The following is a 17,667-nucleotide window of genomic DNA, read 5'->3' as shown; positions in this document are numbered from 1 at the left end:
TCCTCCAGTATAAAATATATATGACGTTCTGTTGTTTTCAAAAATGATGTTTAGAACTAGAATATACACAAGACTGGAGCTAGTATCGGCGAGCAGATTTCAATGTGGACACACAACAGTTTAGTCCTCACTCCTGATTTGCCAATGTTAACAAGATCAACCACGTGATCTGGCACGATGCTACACCAAACTTCTCTCATGCCAGCGGTGTCCTACGTGGAGCTTTCCGTTGGCCGTTTAGTGGCTCTCGGTCTGCCAGTGTTAACGTGATCAATCCACCTGACCTGGCATGACCGCATGACACGATGCTGAGCACGCCGGCCAACCGGAGCTCTGCACGTATGCCTCGACCCAACATCAACCAAACTTGCCAAACGAAACCTCACCTGCCGTGTACTCCGGTGTCGCGCGTGCACGTACACGCCACACATGCATGCCCTTGTCGTGGGGGGCGCTGCCGGCCCGAGTGCGAGAGATACCAGGCCGGCTGGGCCGCCGGGGAAGCGCCGCCTCTCTCGCTCCAAGGCGGCACGGTGCGGCGCACGCTAGCTGGAGATCTCGAGCTGCCGGCCCCGATCGCCCCGCGCCCAACGAACTGGCCGCCGCCGATGCAACGGACTCGCCGACCTTCCCTTTCGGATCGCAACAGAAGCCGCGGGCGTCAGATTTGGACTGACACAGTCAGTTCGTTGGTTGGGAGTCAAACTGTCAAAGAGAGGGCGCAGCATGCGCGGGCGGTCGTTGGAGTAGCGCGACTCCATCGGCGAGCGTCCGTCCCGGGATCGCCGACCGGGGGAGCAGCTCATCACAGGGGGCGCGCACAGCTAGCTGCGTCGATCTCAGGCCATGGAGAACGGCGGCGGCCGCGTGGCCGCGACCGCCGTGCCGCTCGTCGCCTTCGCGCTCCTCGCCGCCGCCTTCTTCGTGCTGCCGGGGCCTGCCGCCTTCCTGGGCGGCGAGTCGCCCGCCAGCCGCGAGCGCCGCAGCGAGCACTTCCTGCGGCACGTCCCGCATGAGCCCCAGCCCCAGAAGGCGGCGGCGCGGGTGCCGGCGAGCACGCCACCCGCGGCCGGGGAGGTACGTACGCGACGCGCGCGCCGCGCATGTACCAGCCCACCGCGTTTGATCGTCTGCGTACGCGCGCGCGTGTGTGTAGGTGAGCGTCAGGCCGATCGAGGAAGGCCTGGCCCGGTCTCGCGCGGCCATACGCCGCGCGGCGCGCGAGGCCCCGGCGGCGGCGGCCGAGAGCGCCCGGCGGAGCTTCAAGGACGTCGGCGACGCCTTCGTGCCGCGCGGCGCCATCTACCGGAACCCCCGGGCTTTCCACAGGTACTGATGGAAACGTAGTGCGTCGACGACGATGCATCGATCGAAGCGCAGGCATCGAGGAAACTTTTTTTTTATGCAAAGCATCATGTCATCGTGCACAAGAAATAGAGTAACTCGATCGATCTTGAAATGTGGATGATCGATCAGGAGCTACCTGGAAATGGAGAGGAAGTTCAAGATCTGGGCGTACAGGGAGGGCGAGCCGCCGCTGGTGCACCTCGGCCCGGGCGCCGACATCTACTCCATCGAGGGGCAGTTCCTGGAGGAGATGGAGGACCCCCGGAACCCCTTCGCCGCCCGCGACCCCGGCGAGGCCCACGCCTTCCTCCTCCCCATCAGCGTCTGCAACCTCGTGCACTACGTCTACAGGCTCAACACCACGGCCCGGGTCGAGCCCATGCGCCGCATGCTCTCCGACTACATCGACGTCGTCGCCGGCAAGTACCCCTACTGGAACAGGTCCCGCGGCGCCGACCACGTCATCGTGTCGTGCCACGACTGGGTACTCTCGCCGTCGACCGGCCGGCCGGCTCTATCCTTCGTCGCCGTCGTTGAGCTAGCTGATATTTTCTGACGATGGCCGGCATGCGCGTGCAGGGACCGCTGGTCTCCGAAGGCAACCGGGAGCTGTACGCCAACGCGATCCGGGTGCTGTGCAACGCCAACACCTCGGAGGGCTTCCGCCCGCGCAAGGACGCGACGCTGCCGGAGGTGAACCTCGCCGACGGCATCCTCCGCCGCCCCACGTTCGGGCTGCCGCCCGAGAACCGCACGACGCTGGCCTTCTTCGCCGGCGGCATGCACGGGCACATCCGCAAGGCGCTGCTGGGGTACTGGCTCGGCAGGCAGGACCCGGCGGGCATGGACGTCCACGAGTACCTCCCCGCGGGGCAGGACTACCACGCGCTCATGGCCAGGGCACGCTTCTGCCTCTGCCCCAGCGGCTTCGAGGTGGCCAGCCCGAGGGTGGTGGAGTCCGTGTTCGCCGGCTGCGTGCCCGTGATCATCTCCGACGGGTACCCGCCGCCGTTCAGCGACGTGCTGGACTGGGGCAAGATGTCGGTGGCCGTGCCGCCGGCGAGGATACCGGAGCTCAAGGCCATTCTCGAGGGGGTCCCCGAGCGGAGGTACCGGGTGCTGCGCGCCAGGGTGCTGCAGGCGCAGCGGCACTTCGTCATGCACCGCCCGGCGCAAAGGTTCGACGTGATCAACATGGTGCTGCACTCCATCTGGCTCAGAAGGCTCAACGTTAGGCTCCCGTACTGATCGATGAAGGTTTCAAAGGTCAGGTCCATCTGTTCCGATCCTCTTAAACTGTACATGTATGTGTTCAGCTTAATTTAGGACAGGTACTTCGGTATTTGATAGTAGAGCAGCAAGTAGATTTTTTTTCGTAATGCTATCAACAGGGGAATGTGTTTACATGCATAGAGCTGGGACTTGGGCCGTGCCGTGCCGACCCGGCCCGGCCCTCTCGTGCCTCGTGCCGTGTCGGGTTTAGATTTTTAGACACGATCGACACATCTTGCCGTGCCGTGCTGGCACGATAAATCTATTATCAAGTCCAACCACGGCCCATGGCACGCCGGCACGCATTCATGCCGTGCCGGCCCAAGCACGGCCCTCCGGATACTTGCAATTGAATTTATATGCATCGATATAGAAATATTATTATTGCAATTAGAAAGCACATAAACTATCAATGGTATGAAAATTACATGATTTTCTTGAGTGAATAATATTTTCTTTCATGATTATTGTTAATTAGAAAGGAAGATTAACTGTCATAATAGAACAATGGGCTACGTAATGGCCGATGGGCTGTTTTCGTGCCGTGCTGACCCAAGCACGGCCCAAAATACGGGTCGTGCCATATAGCCCGTCGTGCTGAAATTATGGCACGGCACGGCCCTCGTGTTCGTATCGTGCCGGCATGGCCCAAAATATTTCGTGTCGTGCCGTGTTTTGGGTCGTGCCAAATGATCGTGCCGTGGCCCGCCCAAAAATGGCACGGCCCAAGTCCCAGCTCTATACATGCACATTGCGACTGTTTTTTGGGGCATTCCATTTTTACAATCTTAAATTTACTATACGCTGATCACTAGCATCGATCTGTGTTGATGTCGACACGACAAGTCTCTAGTGTTTTTTCCTTTTCCGATCTTCCAGCGTTTTCTTGTCTATAATCATATTGGTTTTCTTGTCTATAATCATATTGGACCAGCGAAAAGTTGCTGCTCCCATGCCCAAACAACAAACTTAGGCTGTGTTTAGTTCGTGAAAGTTTTTGTGTTAGGTACTGTAGCACTTTCGTTGTTATTTGGTAATTAATGTCTAATTATAAACTAATTAGATTTAAAAAATTCATCTCATCATTTACAGTTGAACTGTATAATCTTTCAACTGCATTTAATGCTCCATGTATGTGTCCGAAGATTCGATGTGACGGGTACTGTAAGAAATTTTTGGCAACTAAACAGGGCCTTACAGATAATCAAAAAGTACATTCATGAAACGAGTGTAGTTTTTTTTTAAAAAAAATATGAGCCATCTATTGAAAGTAAATCGGTACTCCAGAACTGAAAGAGCAAGCACAAGCACCGGTTTTTCTCTGGTTCCTTGCTGAGTGCCGTAGCGCTGTCCCAGCAAACGGCGGACAAGGCACCGGCCGGGTTCGAGGGCGCTGCAGCGCGGAGCAAACCGTAGACCGGTAGACGCCACGCCGCCGGCCCCCGCCGGAAATCGGCAACCCCAACCGGCCAGCCCCATCCGCCGTAACCAACTTGCAGCCGCCTACGGAGCTCCCCCGTGCCGTGCGCGACATTTCCTCGTGCTCCCCTGCGCGGCTGCACGCCGAGTCGGGTCGCGCGCAGTCGGCGTCGGGGCGGGACGCGCGCGGCGCCGGCCTGGATCGGGTTTGCCTGCCCTGGCCCTGGGCGCCGAGGCGCGCCGTCCGAGTCGGGCGGTGTTTGGTTTCAAATTTTTACGCGCACGTTTTCCGAGAAAAAAATCTTATGAAGTTTATTTATAAAATCTTTTCAGGAATGAATGTAACTTTTCGAGACGAATTTAATGACGGTAATTAATTAATTATTTGCTACAATAATACTACAGTAACCATTCTCTGATCACGCAACCAAAAGCCTTATTAGATTTGTCTCGCGATTTACACGAGGTTGTGAAGATGGTTTTGTAATTAGACTTTATTTAATACTCTAAATTAGTAGTCAAAAGAACCAAAAAGTTTTCGCGAAAACTTTTACACCCCAAACCAAACAGACCTCGGGGTTTCTGGCCGCCTCGTGCGGTCGGAATCACTGGCGCTTAGACGGCTGCTAATCAGTGGCGCTCAGGCAAAGTCGCCAACCCTCAGCATGGCCGTGGGCACTGGTTGCAGGGCTGTTTGTGCTTGGGTACTTCAGGCATTGTACATTTGTACATAGAGCTGTAATATTACTACAAACTACAACTACTTCCTTCCAACGGATCATCATTATCATTCACTTATTCAAGAAAAACATCGACTAGTTATGGGATTACGACAAGTGTGGTTGTCCAGCCACAGAATATTAGCATTTGAGGGTAGAAGTGTAGAACTAACAAGAAGACAGGTAGCAAAGGTTCCGGTGAAGTCGACGGTCGTTTTTGACGTCAGTGGAGAAGAGAGCTGTCATGTGAGCCTTGGGCGAGAACGTAAGGTATATATTCCTTACATCTGTTACGTAGTATGTGCATGACCAGCTCTGATCAGCATCGAGCAGGATAATATGTACACCAAAATCGTGTCCTCGCAGGCTCACACTTCAGAACCCTACCGGTTGTGGATCAGCTTCTCCAGTTCCTGCACAACCAAAAACATCTACAAGGTGATAATATATTGAGATGATCCGAGTAGTTCAGGTGAAATTTTATGATAGCTGGATGATGCAACTAAAGTGACCCTAACGGGTAGTTTAGGTGAAATTTTATGATAGCTGGTCGATGCAACTAAAGTGACAGTAACGAGTAACAATAGCTGGATGATGCAACTAAAGCGATTAACTTCACACAATGTGAGTTTGGGTACCTAGATTAAGCAGAGAGCAGCCAAGGGCAACGGAAGACTGTATCGCAAGCATCAAAATATTCTACTGGGGCAGCATCTGTTGAAGAGAGCACTTTGTACAGTTCAGCCAGCAGGCGACCACCCCTAGGAAGCCTGAAGTTGTTGGCTGGCGAATGTCACTTTCTCGTCTTTGTAATGACCTCAGGAACTCCTGTGAGCTTAGGTTACCATCACGGTCAGCATCAAATACATGGAAAATTATCTCCACTACTTTGTCAGTCAAGTCCACTCCACAAACCTATAAAGCAAAGATTAGAAAATCAATCAGAAAACAGATCTAATATTTGTAGATAACTTTAGCTTGATCGCTATAAACAAACTGTGTAGCTAGCGCCCTAGGGCAGAGCACTGCATAACAAGAGAAATGTGAGGCCGGGCGCTTCTTATGAGGCAACCTGGAAGAATATCCCTCCATTGGTAACAGATGAATCAAACAACTACACAGGGCATGTGTAGAAGACCTTACATGTGATGCAGCACGTTTCAGATCTTGCTTCGTCAACAAACCGTTTACTTTACCATAGCTGAAAATAGCCATTGCAAATGGTTCCAACCTTCGCCGAAGATCAGCAAATGCTTTAAATTCCTGAAATTCCAGATAATAATTTGAAAAGGATTAAATGGTGAACCCTAGAATTTTGATGACTTGATGAAGGTTTCTGGATAGCTAACAGTCCAACCTCAAAGGTAATGCACAGATCCTTGAGATCAGGATTGTCGTCCAAATCATCAACTCTGTCCAGTAGCTTGTTTATGTGACTCATGTCAGCAGAAGCAACCATGGATAATGCAAAGTCCTTCACAGGAATTGTTTTGGATGATTTCACATCATAGTGACTGAACTCCAAGCGAACAATCTGGAGATGATTCAGCAAAATTAAATGAATTAAAAAGTTCTTTCAGAATGGATTGGAGATAGTAAGAGGGGAAAAGGTATTGGTTTAGGCTTGTGGAACTAAGAATTTTTCAATCCTTTCAATGAATCCATTAATGTTGATTCTATGATGGAGAAGCATATTTTAGTACCTAAAGATGCCAGATGCTGCATAAGATCTAGTATATAATTGAAATAATCACTAGACTAATACAAATGAGACTGGTGCACTTTTACAGCAAAAAAATTGGAACTTGGCCTTATCAGAGTTTAATGTTTCGAAGAAAAACACACAATACAGTCTGAAAACAAGGAAATTCAGGATAAATTGTGTGTGCTCATAATCTGGAAGGATTTGGAATTTATTAATGACAGGCTGACAGCTTCTCCTTTTTCTTCGTTCCGGAACTCACAGCCTTTCCCATGTACAAAATAATTTGTTCCTAGTCTCCACAATTTGCTTGATTATAGAACTTCATAAACCAATAAACTCTACATGAATTAATCAGCAAACCTATATATATACATATACATACATAGCATAGTCATGTTCATCAATAGTTTCTTGAAAATCAAACTTGTTCTTGTGACATGCATAATATTCATTTCATGAAACAATGAATTGTTTGGAGCTCTACAGAAACTCCACAAGCAAACACTCAGAAAACAGAGTTGATTGATACACAACACAGACTTATTTGGCTTTTCGTTAAGTCACTCAAGTATTACATCAAGTTATCAACAGAAACATTACCTATAATCATACTTAAATTAATGAACGAAAGAATGAAAACAAATAAATCACCTCATCATGCAACTGCTTCAAAAAGCTAGAGAATTTGTCATAGTGTAGGCGTTCGTTCCCATCCTTGCCGAAGAAGTACTCAACCAGTCCACCATCTTCCACCAGCTGACCAACCTTACGTCCAAAGCGCAAACCATCCCTGTGGGAAGCTCCTTGCCTATTATAGGACCGCATCAGTGTCATCACTTTCTTAAACTCATCTTTATCAATTTCCCTGTGGAGACATAGTAGCAAATGATAATGAGGAAAAAATAGATAAAGAGCTTGCCGAATCTATTCATACCCTTACTAACAACTGAGGAGATTGGACATGTTCATAAAGTAAGTCTTTTCTGGATGACAAATTTAACAGTACATGAATTGCAGGATATAAACAACAATGTAGCACAAATAGTAGTGTTGGAAGGCATCATTCTGTAAAACCCATACGAAATTGTACAACACATAACTTTAATAGGTTCAGAAAAGAGTCAAGTTTAAACGGGGTACAATAATGCAGAAGTCAGACAAATTGAGATCTAGTCCCTTGCTTTAAGTCCCACCTTAAAACATAAAACATGGATGCAGCAATTTAACAGTGTAGCATATTGGAAAATCGATAGAACAAATGTGATCAAGTGCCATAAAAAGAAGAAAACATGGTGTTTACATTCTCTCCAGGTATCAATAGCTATCAATTATCATCAGACACCAGTGTTTCCAAACAAGATATAATTAATCAATTATATTTCAAAATAAAATCTGTAAGTAAGCATGTTTGCAATAACTGAAACAATTAAGAGCTCATTGATATAACAGAGAGACCAGATACATGATGAAGTCTAAGAGAATAGAGTATGAATTAATCAGGCCCAGTAGCTGGAATACATACCCATTGTGATCAAGGTCAAACATCTTGAAAGCCACATTGAAGCTTGATTCAGGGATGCTGAGTAATGTTACAAAGAAGATATACCTGCATGAGGCAACACCGCAACATTAGAAATTATATATGGCATACGGCCTACAGAAATACATAAGTACAGAAAGGCATGCAACACTAATACCATAGTGAGACCTACTTAGCTAAATGCCTCAATGTGTCATCTCTAAGCATGCATAGTTGATTGGATGTTATAACTGCGCATATATGTGATAATGTACCCTACAGTAACTTCTCTTAACTATCTCATTGAATAAAAATAAAAATAAAAATAACTAGAAAAACACAAACAATTGCCAATATTATCGTGAATACTATACCAGAGCAAACCGCAAACAAATATTTTGCCTGAAATCAGAACCACTTACTCGGAAAAGGAGATGACTCCATCACCATTTGTATCGAATAGCATGAAAAACTCAGACGGGGCACAATGTAGCTCGCCAGGGTGGCGTTCCCCCTTCAATCTCCCTTCCCTGACAATATTTGACTGGGATGGAGGGAAAACAGGAACGACCGCCCTCATCAAGTCGGTCGGTAACATGTACATTTCACCCTCTGGGTTGTGGACAGACGCAAAGTACTCAAAGATCTAGCAGTAGAAATGAGAGAATTAGAACGACAATAAATAATCGGCCCATATGCAGAGTGGTTATTCTGAATGTGGCATGTCACGGTTACCTTCTCTGGAGGGCTGCGCGTCCTAATCCTCTTCTCGTAGTTGAAGAACACCCTTCTGCGATACGAGTCTACACGAGGGCCATAACCAGATCATCATGTCGTTTCTACCAACCATGACCAAATCAACTTGAATAGAATAGACGACTACAAACGTCGGTGAAATCATAAGAACGCTAATGGCGAAAATACAATTAAAATCGGCCGTGCAATGATAATCACGAGTCTCAAATCAAACAGAAAAGTCTCAAATCGGTCGTGAAATCATTACATTTCATCAATGCCCGTGCCCCTAGCCAAAATAACGCATAGTGTATGAGCTAATGAGCATAGCGCCACGTGTCGAACCAGGGGTGCTCACCTCCGAACAGGAACCTGCGCTCCTGCTCCTGCTCCCGCTCCCGCTCCTCGGCGGCTCCGCCGACACCGCCGACAAAGGCGGAGAAGGCCCCCTTGCCTCCGCCGGCTACGGCGGAGGCAGCGTCCGCCACCTGTACGGAGTCCGCGAGCGGCTGCGGGTTCGAGGGCAGCAGCCAGATCCCCAGCCCCGACCCGGCGGCCACCGCGGCCGCGGCGAAAGCCCTGGAGTCGCGGCGCGGGCCCGCGGCCTCGGCCTCCGCGGCTGCTTCGGAGAAGGCGCGCGCGCCGGAGGGCCCGAGGCGCCCGACGGCGGATCGCAGGCGGGTCAGCGCGGCGGCCATGGCTGGCGGGTCGGGGGCTAGCGGCTTCGATTCGCCGAGGACGGAAGGGAGGAAGCGGCGACGCGGGGGCGGGCGTTGGGCGCTGGCGGAATGCGAGGGAAGGAATAGGCGATTAGCTGGCCGGCTTTGGTTGGGCTGCCTTTTTTTTTGTGGCCGCGAGACATGGCAACCGCACAAGGCCATGCCCGGCTTCGTAGGCTACGCCATGCGATATACTCTAAATGGTGTGCTTCAATTTTTCTTTCTTAACAAAGGGAACCGTGTGCAAAACATGCTTGATTTATGGTTCATATAAGGCAGATGCTTGATTTATGGTTCATATAAGTCAGTGGTATAGATAGTTCACTGGGTCACGTGATCTTGTTAACCTTTGGGTGGAAGCCTTTGTAACTCTTCCTTGTTTACCATGGAGTGATGGAGATGATTACCATGGCTCCATTTTTTTATTCACATCCGATAATAAGCGAAAGGTATGTCTTAAGAGAAAGTCTAACTTAGTTCTTTGAAATGGGTAGCTAAGGTTCCCGTGCTCCATGTAACCGTAGAATTTTCCTTAACAAAATGATAATGGATAGATTATCGTTTATGGTATATAATTTTGCTATGCACACTGTTTGATGTGATAAGTATAATTGACAATAAGAAAAAAATATTTATTCCTGTAGACAATAAGATTAGAGCATGGTTGGATGGGCTAGAGCATGGTTGGATGGGCTAAAGCTGAGTGCTAAATTGTAGCACCTAATAGTACTTAAATTCTTGCTAAAGTTTATAAATTTAATTTTGGCTAACATTTAACTTACCGTATTAGCACTGTCCACTGCTAAAGTTTAGCATTTTCTTGCATTAGCACTTGGATCCAAATATCTCTAGTATTTTATAGCAGAGTAATAAGATAACTGCAAGCGTCATGGCCACCTCATGCATTGAAATAGTGTGGTGACAGAGGAAACGAGATAAAGATCTTCATGAAGCAACATATATTATTTGCCGTTGACGTGAGACCTAGCCCTATTTTAGTCTGTGCACAACATATGGGCTCGTGTAGTTACTAAATCATCTCAAGACTAGTCTACAAGGGACTCTCCCGCTAATGGGCGCCATTGTTCTTGGCACATCCCCGTTTATCGACCATTTTTATGGGAGGACGACGGGCTTGATTAATATGCAACAACTTTTTTTCGTTCCAAGCCAACGGGCCTAACCTAGCCCATCAAGCATCCAGGCCATGAAAAGGAAAAGCCCATCTGACCTGAAAAGGAGAAAAGCCCACCTGTCTCTCATACATATAGCCTGCGGGAGCGGGACGGGTAGGGTTTTGGCTTCGGGCACACCTTCTATCCTTGCGCCGCCACCGCCATCTACGCCGAGCGCCTCTTCCCCGTCAGTCTCTTCGAGCATCAACCATGGCCGAGCAGGTGAGTTGCGTCCGGTTGTCCACTGATTGGGCTGTCCAGTTATTGTCTTTCGATAAAATTCGAGTGGGAGATACAATTAGTCCTCTCGCAGCGTTCTTGGGGGCCAATTTGCTAAGGTGTCTTGTTCGTTTGTCTGGTTGGAACCTTCAGATCTAGTCCTGTATTCTGCTTCTAGCAGAGATCATTGGCCTCTTATGTAGACGTGTAATATCTAGAGCAATGCATGTTTTCGGTACTATAGTTATTTTGCTTAAATGGTATGGTTTAATTCGGTTGCCTCATAAGCACCTAGTTATTCAATTCTTATGCTCTGAACTAGATGTAGGTCAATATTCGAGCGCTCTCGTCTGTGGATCAGTCTAATTCTGATTTTGCACAAGAGGATCGGTGTAGTTTTGTATTACATTGTCACCATTTTATCAGAAGATGGCCTCTGAAGCAGTTAGATTTAGCATTTTTCTGACTTGTGCAGACTGAGAAGGCTTTCCTCAAGCAGCCTAAGGTGTTCCTCTGGTAAGAGAAAGTGGTTTATTCTTTGTGACTTGGTCCGTGGTATTAATTGTGTAACAAACTGCTAACCATGGTTTCATTTGTGTAGCCCGAAGAAGGCCGCCAAGGGGAACAAGCCTGGCAAGGGGGGCAACAGGTTCTGGAAGAACATTGGCCTTGGTTTCAAGACTCCCCGAGAAGCCATTGAAGGTCTGTCATATTGGTTGTCCAACAGATACTAGCTTATAAATCTTGCCATTTTGGAACTTATCAGCTTGACATAACTAATTTACTCATGAGTGCTTACTGTTAAGCTAATTTACTCTTTATTTTTCTGGGTTTTTTTGAATAATAATTTAATAGGAAACTAGCATAGACTCCACTACTAAATTGAACTCTCTAAAAATTTATCTGTTACAAATGTGCCCTTTATCGAGCATCACAATGATCTGGGATGCGATAGAGCAAATATCAATGATTAAGCTATCAACCTGTCATCATTTAACTGTTCAGTCTTTTCTACATAAAACGATAGCAAACATTTTGCAAGGTTTCTTTTTTTTTGCATGAAATTTTGCTGCCTGGTTCTCTTAGTGCCCATTGACATCAACATTATGCTGGTATGCTCTGCAAGCAACCTGGATGTGCATAGGATAATTGATGCAAATGGCTTGAAAATTTGTCTTCTAATTCTTCCTTGGTTCTCTCCATGCACTTGTTTCTATATATTACTGATTCATTATGAATTGTCTGTTCCCTTGCATTAGATTGTTTGATGTGGAGATGACTCTTTATTTCATCATCCACTTATCGGTTGGTTAGCATCTTCATTATTCCTATTGGAAATCCATTAACACACCAATATGTGAAACCTGATGTCGGTTTGTCTGTTTTGCAGTTGTCATCTTAACTCAGTATTGCTTGTCCGTTTCTGGCTTTCTGCTATACCCTGTTCAGTGAAAATCTGTAATCTGTTAAATACTACAATCTGTGACATATGTTTGTCATTTTCCTTGTATCTGCAGGAACCTACATTGATAAGAAATGCCCGTTCACTGGCACTGTGTCAATTAGAGGTCGCATCATTGCAGGAACATGCCATAGTGCTAAAATGAACAGGACTATCATTGTTCGTAGGAACTACCTTCACTTCGTCAAGAAATACCAGAGGCAAGTGAATTTCTTTTTTGGTTTACAAAGTTTCAACATATTATTTCACTGTGCTGACTATTATACTTGTACAGGTATGAGAAGAGGCACTCCAACATCCCTGCCCACATTTCCCCCTGCTTCCGTGTGAAGGAAGGAGACCACGTGATCATTGGCCAGTGCAGGTAGAAGCAGTTGTGATCGATTCTAGATTGAGCATCGATTCGAGATCGAGCTCTGCCTTTCCATCTGAAACTTTATCTTTGCACCCATATTTTCTCAATACCATTGTGCCATGCAGACCACTGTCCAAGACGGTGAGATTCAATGTGCTGAAGGTGATCCCTGCCGGGTCCAAGAGTGGTGCCGTGAAGAAGGCATTCACTGCCGCATGAGATTTTGAAAGCCACAGATCATCAGATTTTGATGTCATTGTGTATTGCTATTTGATCTGCACTAGGATTTTTGATTGAAAATACCGTGAGAAATTAAAGTCAAAGAGCAGCTGAATTCAGCAATATTGTCAAGACAAAAAAAGGTTCTGTAATACTATGTTGTGAATGCTTTGTTTCAGTTAGAAGATCATTTTTGTTGCTGGTTGTGATTATGCGGGTTGTCAGTTCTGTCCAGTACCGGAGCGTCTCAGACTAGCGGTCTAGGCATGAATCACTAAGGCCCTGTTTAGATCTTATCTTTACAGGTTTTTGCAAAAAAACCGTAAATGCATTAAAGTGAAACGGAATTTTACTAATTTGAAGTACTAAATTAAGTCTATTTACAAAACTTTTTTGCATGGATGGGCTGTAAATCGCGAGACGATTCTAATGAGCCTACTTAATCCTATGATTTGCAACAGTGATGCTACAGTAACCATCCGTTAATTATTGATTAAACATGGATTAATTAGCATCATTAGATTCGTCTCGCGATTTACAACCCATCTATGCAAAAAGTTTTACAAATAGACTTCATTTAGTACTTCAAATGTCCCTCTTTACATCTTTACACAATTTTGCAAAATGAACTAAACACCCCTTAAGATCCACGCTGGATTTGCTGTCAGGTGGAGCTATGAGTGTCATTTGAAGTAGAGTAATGCCCATGTATCTGTACCATTATCGACTGTCTTGCTGCATGTATCTGTATAGAATGCATCAACAGCGTAGGAACGTGTTGCTTTACATTCTCGGAAAAAAAAACATGTTGCTTTTTTGCTGACACCAGGTGCTGCCAAGTCATCTTGGGATCATCATCAAGTGTCCTGGTACGCTACTCGTGCGGTCGTGCCGTGACGTTGCTCTGCGTGCTGCGGCATTCCCGACGGCCTGAACAAACGTATAAAGATGTGTGGAGGCACAAGAAACCCTTTATCTCTTCGGCCGGGGCGAATTTACAGGGGGCTCTAGTCCCCCCTACTGCCCAAAACTTCCAAAATCTCCACTGAAATCAAAGGAGAAAAATAAGAAAAAAAGAGAAAAAAAGATGAAGAAAAAGAGAGAAAAAGAATGGAGATGAGAATGAGGAAGAACCAAGCCCCCCTAAGAACATCTCCAAGAGTTTGCCATATTTTACTTGGCATATCTTGTGTTTTGACAACTTCTAAAAAAATATGCCAAGTAAAAAAAGAAATCCAAATCCAAATCTAACTTACATCAGGAAACCTGAGAGAGAAACAAAATTATATTTATGTCCTTCCACCTCTTGAAAACTTAAATCAGAAACTCTTCTTTGTTATTTATTTCTTTTTTCACCCTCCCACCTGATTAGAAACCACGATGCCCAACCGCGCGTCGCGCGCGTATATTTACGGGCTGGAGGCTGGTTTTTTCCAAGTTGTCAAACATTGCCAAGTCTTTTGCCAAACTGTTGGAGGAGTATTTTTAATATTTTTGTCAAAAATCAAATATGACAACTCGATTTGCCAAACTCTTGGAGATGCTCTAATTTATAATCTGCGTCCGCCACTGCTCTTCGGCCAAGAAGAATCAAGATGACAATCGGCCAGGCCCAAAAAAGATCAACGGCGACGCGCTTCTGGCCTGTGTCTTCCCGTGTACACCTGACTGAATTCTGAAGCCAACAGACCCGTTCCCTCCGTGGACAAGGACATGGCCGGAAACCGCCAACGCTAGAGTACAGTGGTGTCGCGTCGCGGTCTCGCCCTGGGCCGTGTTTGGATGAACTTATGAAATTTTTTTCACAAAAAGACAAATGTATGTATGGAATATTAAACGAAGTTTACTTGCGAAACTTTTTCACGGGTGGGTGTAACTTTTCGAGACGAATCTAATGAGCCAAGTTCCACCACGATTGGCTACAGTGATGCAACAGTAATCACGCCCAATCATCCCCTAATTATACGGTCAAATGCCTCATTAAATACAGTAACCGCTACAGTACTATAGTTGTGGAGGTGGTTTTATAATTAGACTTCATTTAATACTCCTAATTAGTGGTCAAAAGCCCAAAAAATTTTCATGAAATTTTTTTCAGGGCCAACCAAACACGGCCCAGTTTCTTCATTTTCTCATTGCGGTCTAGAGTCTCAGCCTTGGAGTACAAGCAAGAAGCGAGAATCACGCAGGCCCGTCGAGCAACGACACGGATACTCTGAATACTCGGGGGTGCTCTGACCAACCATGTGAAAGCAGTTTCTGCGTTGATCGCTCGCGCAGTGATTTTTTTGTCTGTTTAGATCAAATCTATCCAGACTAAGCCTGTTTCAGCGCTGCTCTGTCACAGGAGCTCCACAACAGCTTCATCACCAAACCGAGAACACGTCCTTTTGTGACCAGAAGAAGATGGCTTCGTCTTCGTAACCTTACTTAGGCCCTCCACGGTGTGGAGTGATGCCGTAAAATTGTTGGACCTCACAGTGAAAATGGGCATCGAATTACTAGAGAACTGCGTGTGCAAAATTACGTGCATCGGAGCCATCTTGAACACCTGGATATGTAATATGAATACAATAGTGCTCTAGCCTTCACTTGCTACTGGAGGCAGTTAGGCTTGGACTAGCAAGGATCAATGATATGCATTTTTACTAACTGGGCATCAGTGCACGTTCTTGCTCGGCTCCTATTTTTAGCATCACTTCTTGCTAGAATAGAAGTGATGACTAAACTCTCTCTCCTATTCTAGCATCACTGCATCACTCGAGACTCACACTGTTGAGGGCCTTAAACCCTTCACAACGTGGAGTGACGCTAGAAAAGTAATGGGTCCCACGAGAAGAAAACAAGCATCGTGCTGTAGCATGTGGCATTACTTGTGGAGCTTACCAAATAACAAAATAATTGTTCAAAAATGGTAAAAAACATGACAGATTGGTACTTGCAAGGAAGGAGCAGTTGTTTTTTCAGTTTGTTTACTTTATGGGCATCGATGCTTGTAGATGCACCGCTCCCATTCTTTTTGGTACTGGCATCACTGAAAATTGGTAGCTGCAGTGTGTGAAGTGATGCTTGAATTTTCTCTCTATTTGGCGCATCACTCAAAGCTCACAGTGCGGAAGGCCTTCCAGAAAATGGCTGCCCGCGTTACCGCGCGGGCGCCGCTGATTCCTCGGCGAAATCGACCACATCAACGTGGCCGGCGAACGGAAGCTCATCAGCTGTCTGGACATGGATGCGACACGGTGGATGGAGAGAGAGATGTACAGTGAAACAGTTACCTTCGCGTCCAAGTCTCCACGTACCCTGAACAAGGGGACAAGCACTTGGCAAGCGTTCCAGAGCCCTCCACGTCGTTCTCCTAGCACCTGCACCTTATCCTCTTCTTGCTCCCCTCCTCTCTCTCTCTCTCTCTAGCCGAGCGAGCAACCAGCCCCAAAAACCCCTCCCCGAGATCATCACATTCTATATATCCATCAGCAGCTCACCGCATTCGCATCATCACCTGCAACGAGCAATCAATCCCCAGATTTTCACCGACGGAACACAGGCAAGGCCGTGACTAGCAGCCCATCGACCGGCGACCAGCAGCTAGCAATGGCGGCGGCAGCGGCGGAGGGGACGGCGAAGAAGAGCGGCGGCGAGATGACGGTGGTGCGCGGGCTGGACGTGGCGCGGTACATGGGGCGCTGGTACGAGATCGCGTCGGTCCCGTCCTTCTTCCAGCCCCGGGACGGCCGGAACACGCGCGCCACGTACGCGCTGCAGGAGGACGGCGCGACGGTGGACGTGCTCAACGAGACGTGGAGCAAGGGTAAGCGCGACTACATCGAGGGGACGGCGTACAAGGCCGACCCCGCCAGCGACGAGGCCAAGCTCAAGGTCAAGTTCTACCTCCCGCCCTTCCTCCCAATCATCCCCGTCGTCGGCGACTACTGGGTGCTCTACGTCGACGACGACTACCAGTACGCGATCGTCGGCGAGCCGCGCCGCAAGAACCTCTGGGTAAGCAGATCGACTGGGCATCACGCACGCGCCTATTTTGTTTTTCTGTCTTTTAATTTCCAAGTTCGTTTACTTGATGGTTGGCCAAGTCTCGGTTCCAGATTATTAACGCCGGGATTCTTGTGCAGATCCTGTGCAGGAAGACGAGCATCGACGAGGAGGTGTACAACCAGCTGGTGGAGCGGGCCAGGGAGGAAGGCTACGACGTGAGCAAGCTGCACAGGACGCCGCAGGACGACCCGCCGCCGGAGAGCGACGCCGCGCCCACCGACACCAAGGGGGTCTGGTGGTTCAAGTCGCTCTTCGGCAAATGATCGTCCATCACATTGCTGCGCTTGCTTGCTGCTTGTTGCTTGCTAGCTAGCTAGTACACTAGTGAATCTATCTGCTATAATCCGTGCCGCGCGCGGCGAATAAAATTGGATTGCTGCTGAATTCTTCTCCGTCTGCTGTTAGTATACCTATGTATGTTCTTGTTGCGTTATACATGTGCTTGGAATTTGGAGGAATCGATGGAGTAAATTAGACTGTACGTCTTATTAGTTGTTTTATTATTTCTATGTATATAAATTTACTATGTAAACTAGACATAATATATATCTAGATGGGTGCTGAAATTGTTCCCAATTCGCATGCTAGATTGGACCATCTCCTACGAAATTCTCTGGAGATTTAGACGTTTCGAACTAGCTACCATTTCATTTCTCAAACACTAAATCGAAACAAAACCCACTGGGCCCCATATTTTGGGCCACTAACAGTAGCCTGGTAATGGACCAGCCCAGCCTTCGATAAGGCCT

At 47.3% G+C, this 17,667-nt stretch overlaps 4 protein-coding genes across 5 annotated transcripts; 3 read left to right on the top strand and 1 right to left on the bottom strand.

Moving 5' to 3' along the window:
- The first annotated feature begins 1,476 nt into the window (after positions 1 to 1,476).
- LOC120654149 (probable glycosyltransferase At5g20260) lies at positions 1,477 to 2,595 on the top strand. Its single transcript, XM_039931704.1, has 2 exons — positions 1,477 to 1,831; positions 1,927 to 2,595. Exons 1-2 carry the CDS (start codon positions 1,490 to 1,492, stop codon positions 2,593 to 2,595), a joined length of 1,011 nt encoding a protein of 336 aa, XP_039787638.1. The 5' UTR covers positions 1,477 to 1,489.
- A 2,185-nt stretch (positions 2,596 to 4,780) lies between these two features.
- Positions 4,781 to 9,527, bottom strand: LOC120656433 (calcium uptake protein, mitochondrial-like). Of its 2 annotated transcripts, none has more exons than XM_039934511.1 (9): positions 9,075 to 9,527; positions 8,717 to 8,784; positions 8,404 to 8,627; positions 7,985 to 8,068; positions 7,114 to 7,327; positions 6,115 to 6,291; positions 5,901 to 6,020; positions 5,396 to 5,672; positions 4,781 to 5,188 (listed from the first exon to the last, which is right to left on the bottom strand). In XM_039934511.1, the coding sequence occupies exons 1-8, from the start codon at positions 9,412 to 9,414 to the stop codon at positions 5,457 to 5,459; spliced, it is 1,443 nt and encodes a 480-aa protein (XP_039790445.1). In that variant the 5' UTR covers positions 9,415 to 9,527; the 3' UTR covers positions 4,781 to 5,188; positions 5,396 to 5,456. The 2 variants fall into 2 exon arrangements, with proteins under 2 accessions (XP_039790445.1, XP_039790444.1); XM_039934510.1 differs by having other exon boundaries at positions 4,781 to 5,170; positions 9,075 to 9,519.
- A 1,154-nt stretch (positions 9,528 to 10,681) lies between these two features.
- On the top strand, positions 10,682 to 13,077 carry LOC120656432 (40S ribosomal protein S11-like). The gene is made up of 6 exons (XM_039934509.1): positions 10,682 to 10,832; positions 11,305 to 11,345; positions 11,431 to 11,531; positions 12,347 to 12,491; positions 12,566 to 12,655; positions 12,772 to 13,077. The coding sequence occupies exons 1-6, from the start codon at positions 10,821 to 10,823 to the stop codon at positions 12,863 to 12,865; spliced, it is 483 nt and encodes a 160-aa protein (XP_039790443.1). The 5' UTR covers positions 10,682 to 10,820; the 3' UTR covers positions 12,866 to 13,077.
- Positions 13,078 to 16,210: 3,133 nt separating this feature from the next.
- On the top strand, positions 16,211 to 17,484 carry LOC120656431 (temperature-induced lipocalin-1-like). Its single transcript, XM_039934508.1, has 2 exons — positions 16,211 to 16,867; positions 16,996 to 17,484. Exons 1-2 carry the CDS (start codon positions 16,460 to 16,462, stop codon positions 17,179 to 17,181), a joined length of 594 nt encoding a protein of 197 aa, XP_039790442.1. The 5' UTR covers positions 16,211 to 16,459; the 3' UTR covers positions 17,182 to 17,484.
- Positions 17,485 to 17,667: the final 183 nt, after the last annotated feature.

The sequence above is a fragment of the Panicum virgatum genome, chromosome 1N, assembly GCF_016808335.1.
Source record: "Panicum virgatum strain AP13 chromosome 1N, P.virgatum_v5, whole genome shotgun sequence".
Taxonomy (NCBI): Eukaryota; Viridiplantae; Streptophyta; class Magnoliopsida; order Poales; family Poaceae; genus Panicum; species Panicum virgatum.
This window is presented reverse-complemented; position numbering and strand designations above follow the sequence as displayed.

Excerpts from the sequence above, each read along its gene's own strand:
- LOC120656433 (XM_039934511.1), bottom strand. The coding sequence starts at position 9,414 with ATGGCCGCCGCGCTGACCCGCCTGCGATCCGCCGTCGGGCGCCTCGGG. Across the intron at positions 8,628-8,716 it reads CGCGCAGCCCTCCAGAGAAG|ATCTTTGAGTACTTTGCGTC; the intron begins GTAACCGTGACA and ends TTCTACTGCTAG. Across the intron at positions 8,069-8,403 it reads GGAGTCATCTCCTTTTCCGA|GTATATCTTCTTTGTAACAT; the intron begins GTAAGTGGTTCT and ends TGCCTCATGCAG.
- LOC120656431 (XM_039934508.1), top strand. The coding sequence starts at position 16,460 with ATGGCGGCGGCAGCGGCGGAGGGGACGGCGAAGAAGAGCGGCGGCGAG. Across the intron at positions 16,868-16,995 it reads CGCGCCGCAAGAACCTCTGG|ATCCTGTGCAGGAAGACGAG; the intron begins GTAAGCAGATCG and ends ATTCTTGTGCAG.
- LOC120654149 (XM_039931704.1), top strand. The coding sequence starts at position 1,490 with ATGGAGAGGAAGTTCAAGATCTGGGCGTACAGGGAGGGCGAGCCGCCG. Across the intron at positions 1,832-1,926 it reads TCGTGTCGTGCCACGACTGG|GGACCGCTGGTCTCCGAAGG; the intron begins GTACTCTCGCCG and ends ATGCGCGTGCAG.
- LOC120656432 (XM_039934509.1), top strand. Across the intron at positions 11,532-12,346 it reads TCCCCGAGAAGCCATTGAAG|GAACCTACATTGATAAGAAA; the intron begins GTCTGTCATATT and ends TTGTATCTGCAG. Across the intron at positions 12,656-12,771 it reads GTGATCATTGGCCAGTGCAG|ACCACTGTCCAAGACGGTGA; the intron begins GTAGAAGCAGTT and ends TGTGCCATGCAG.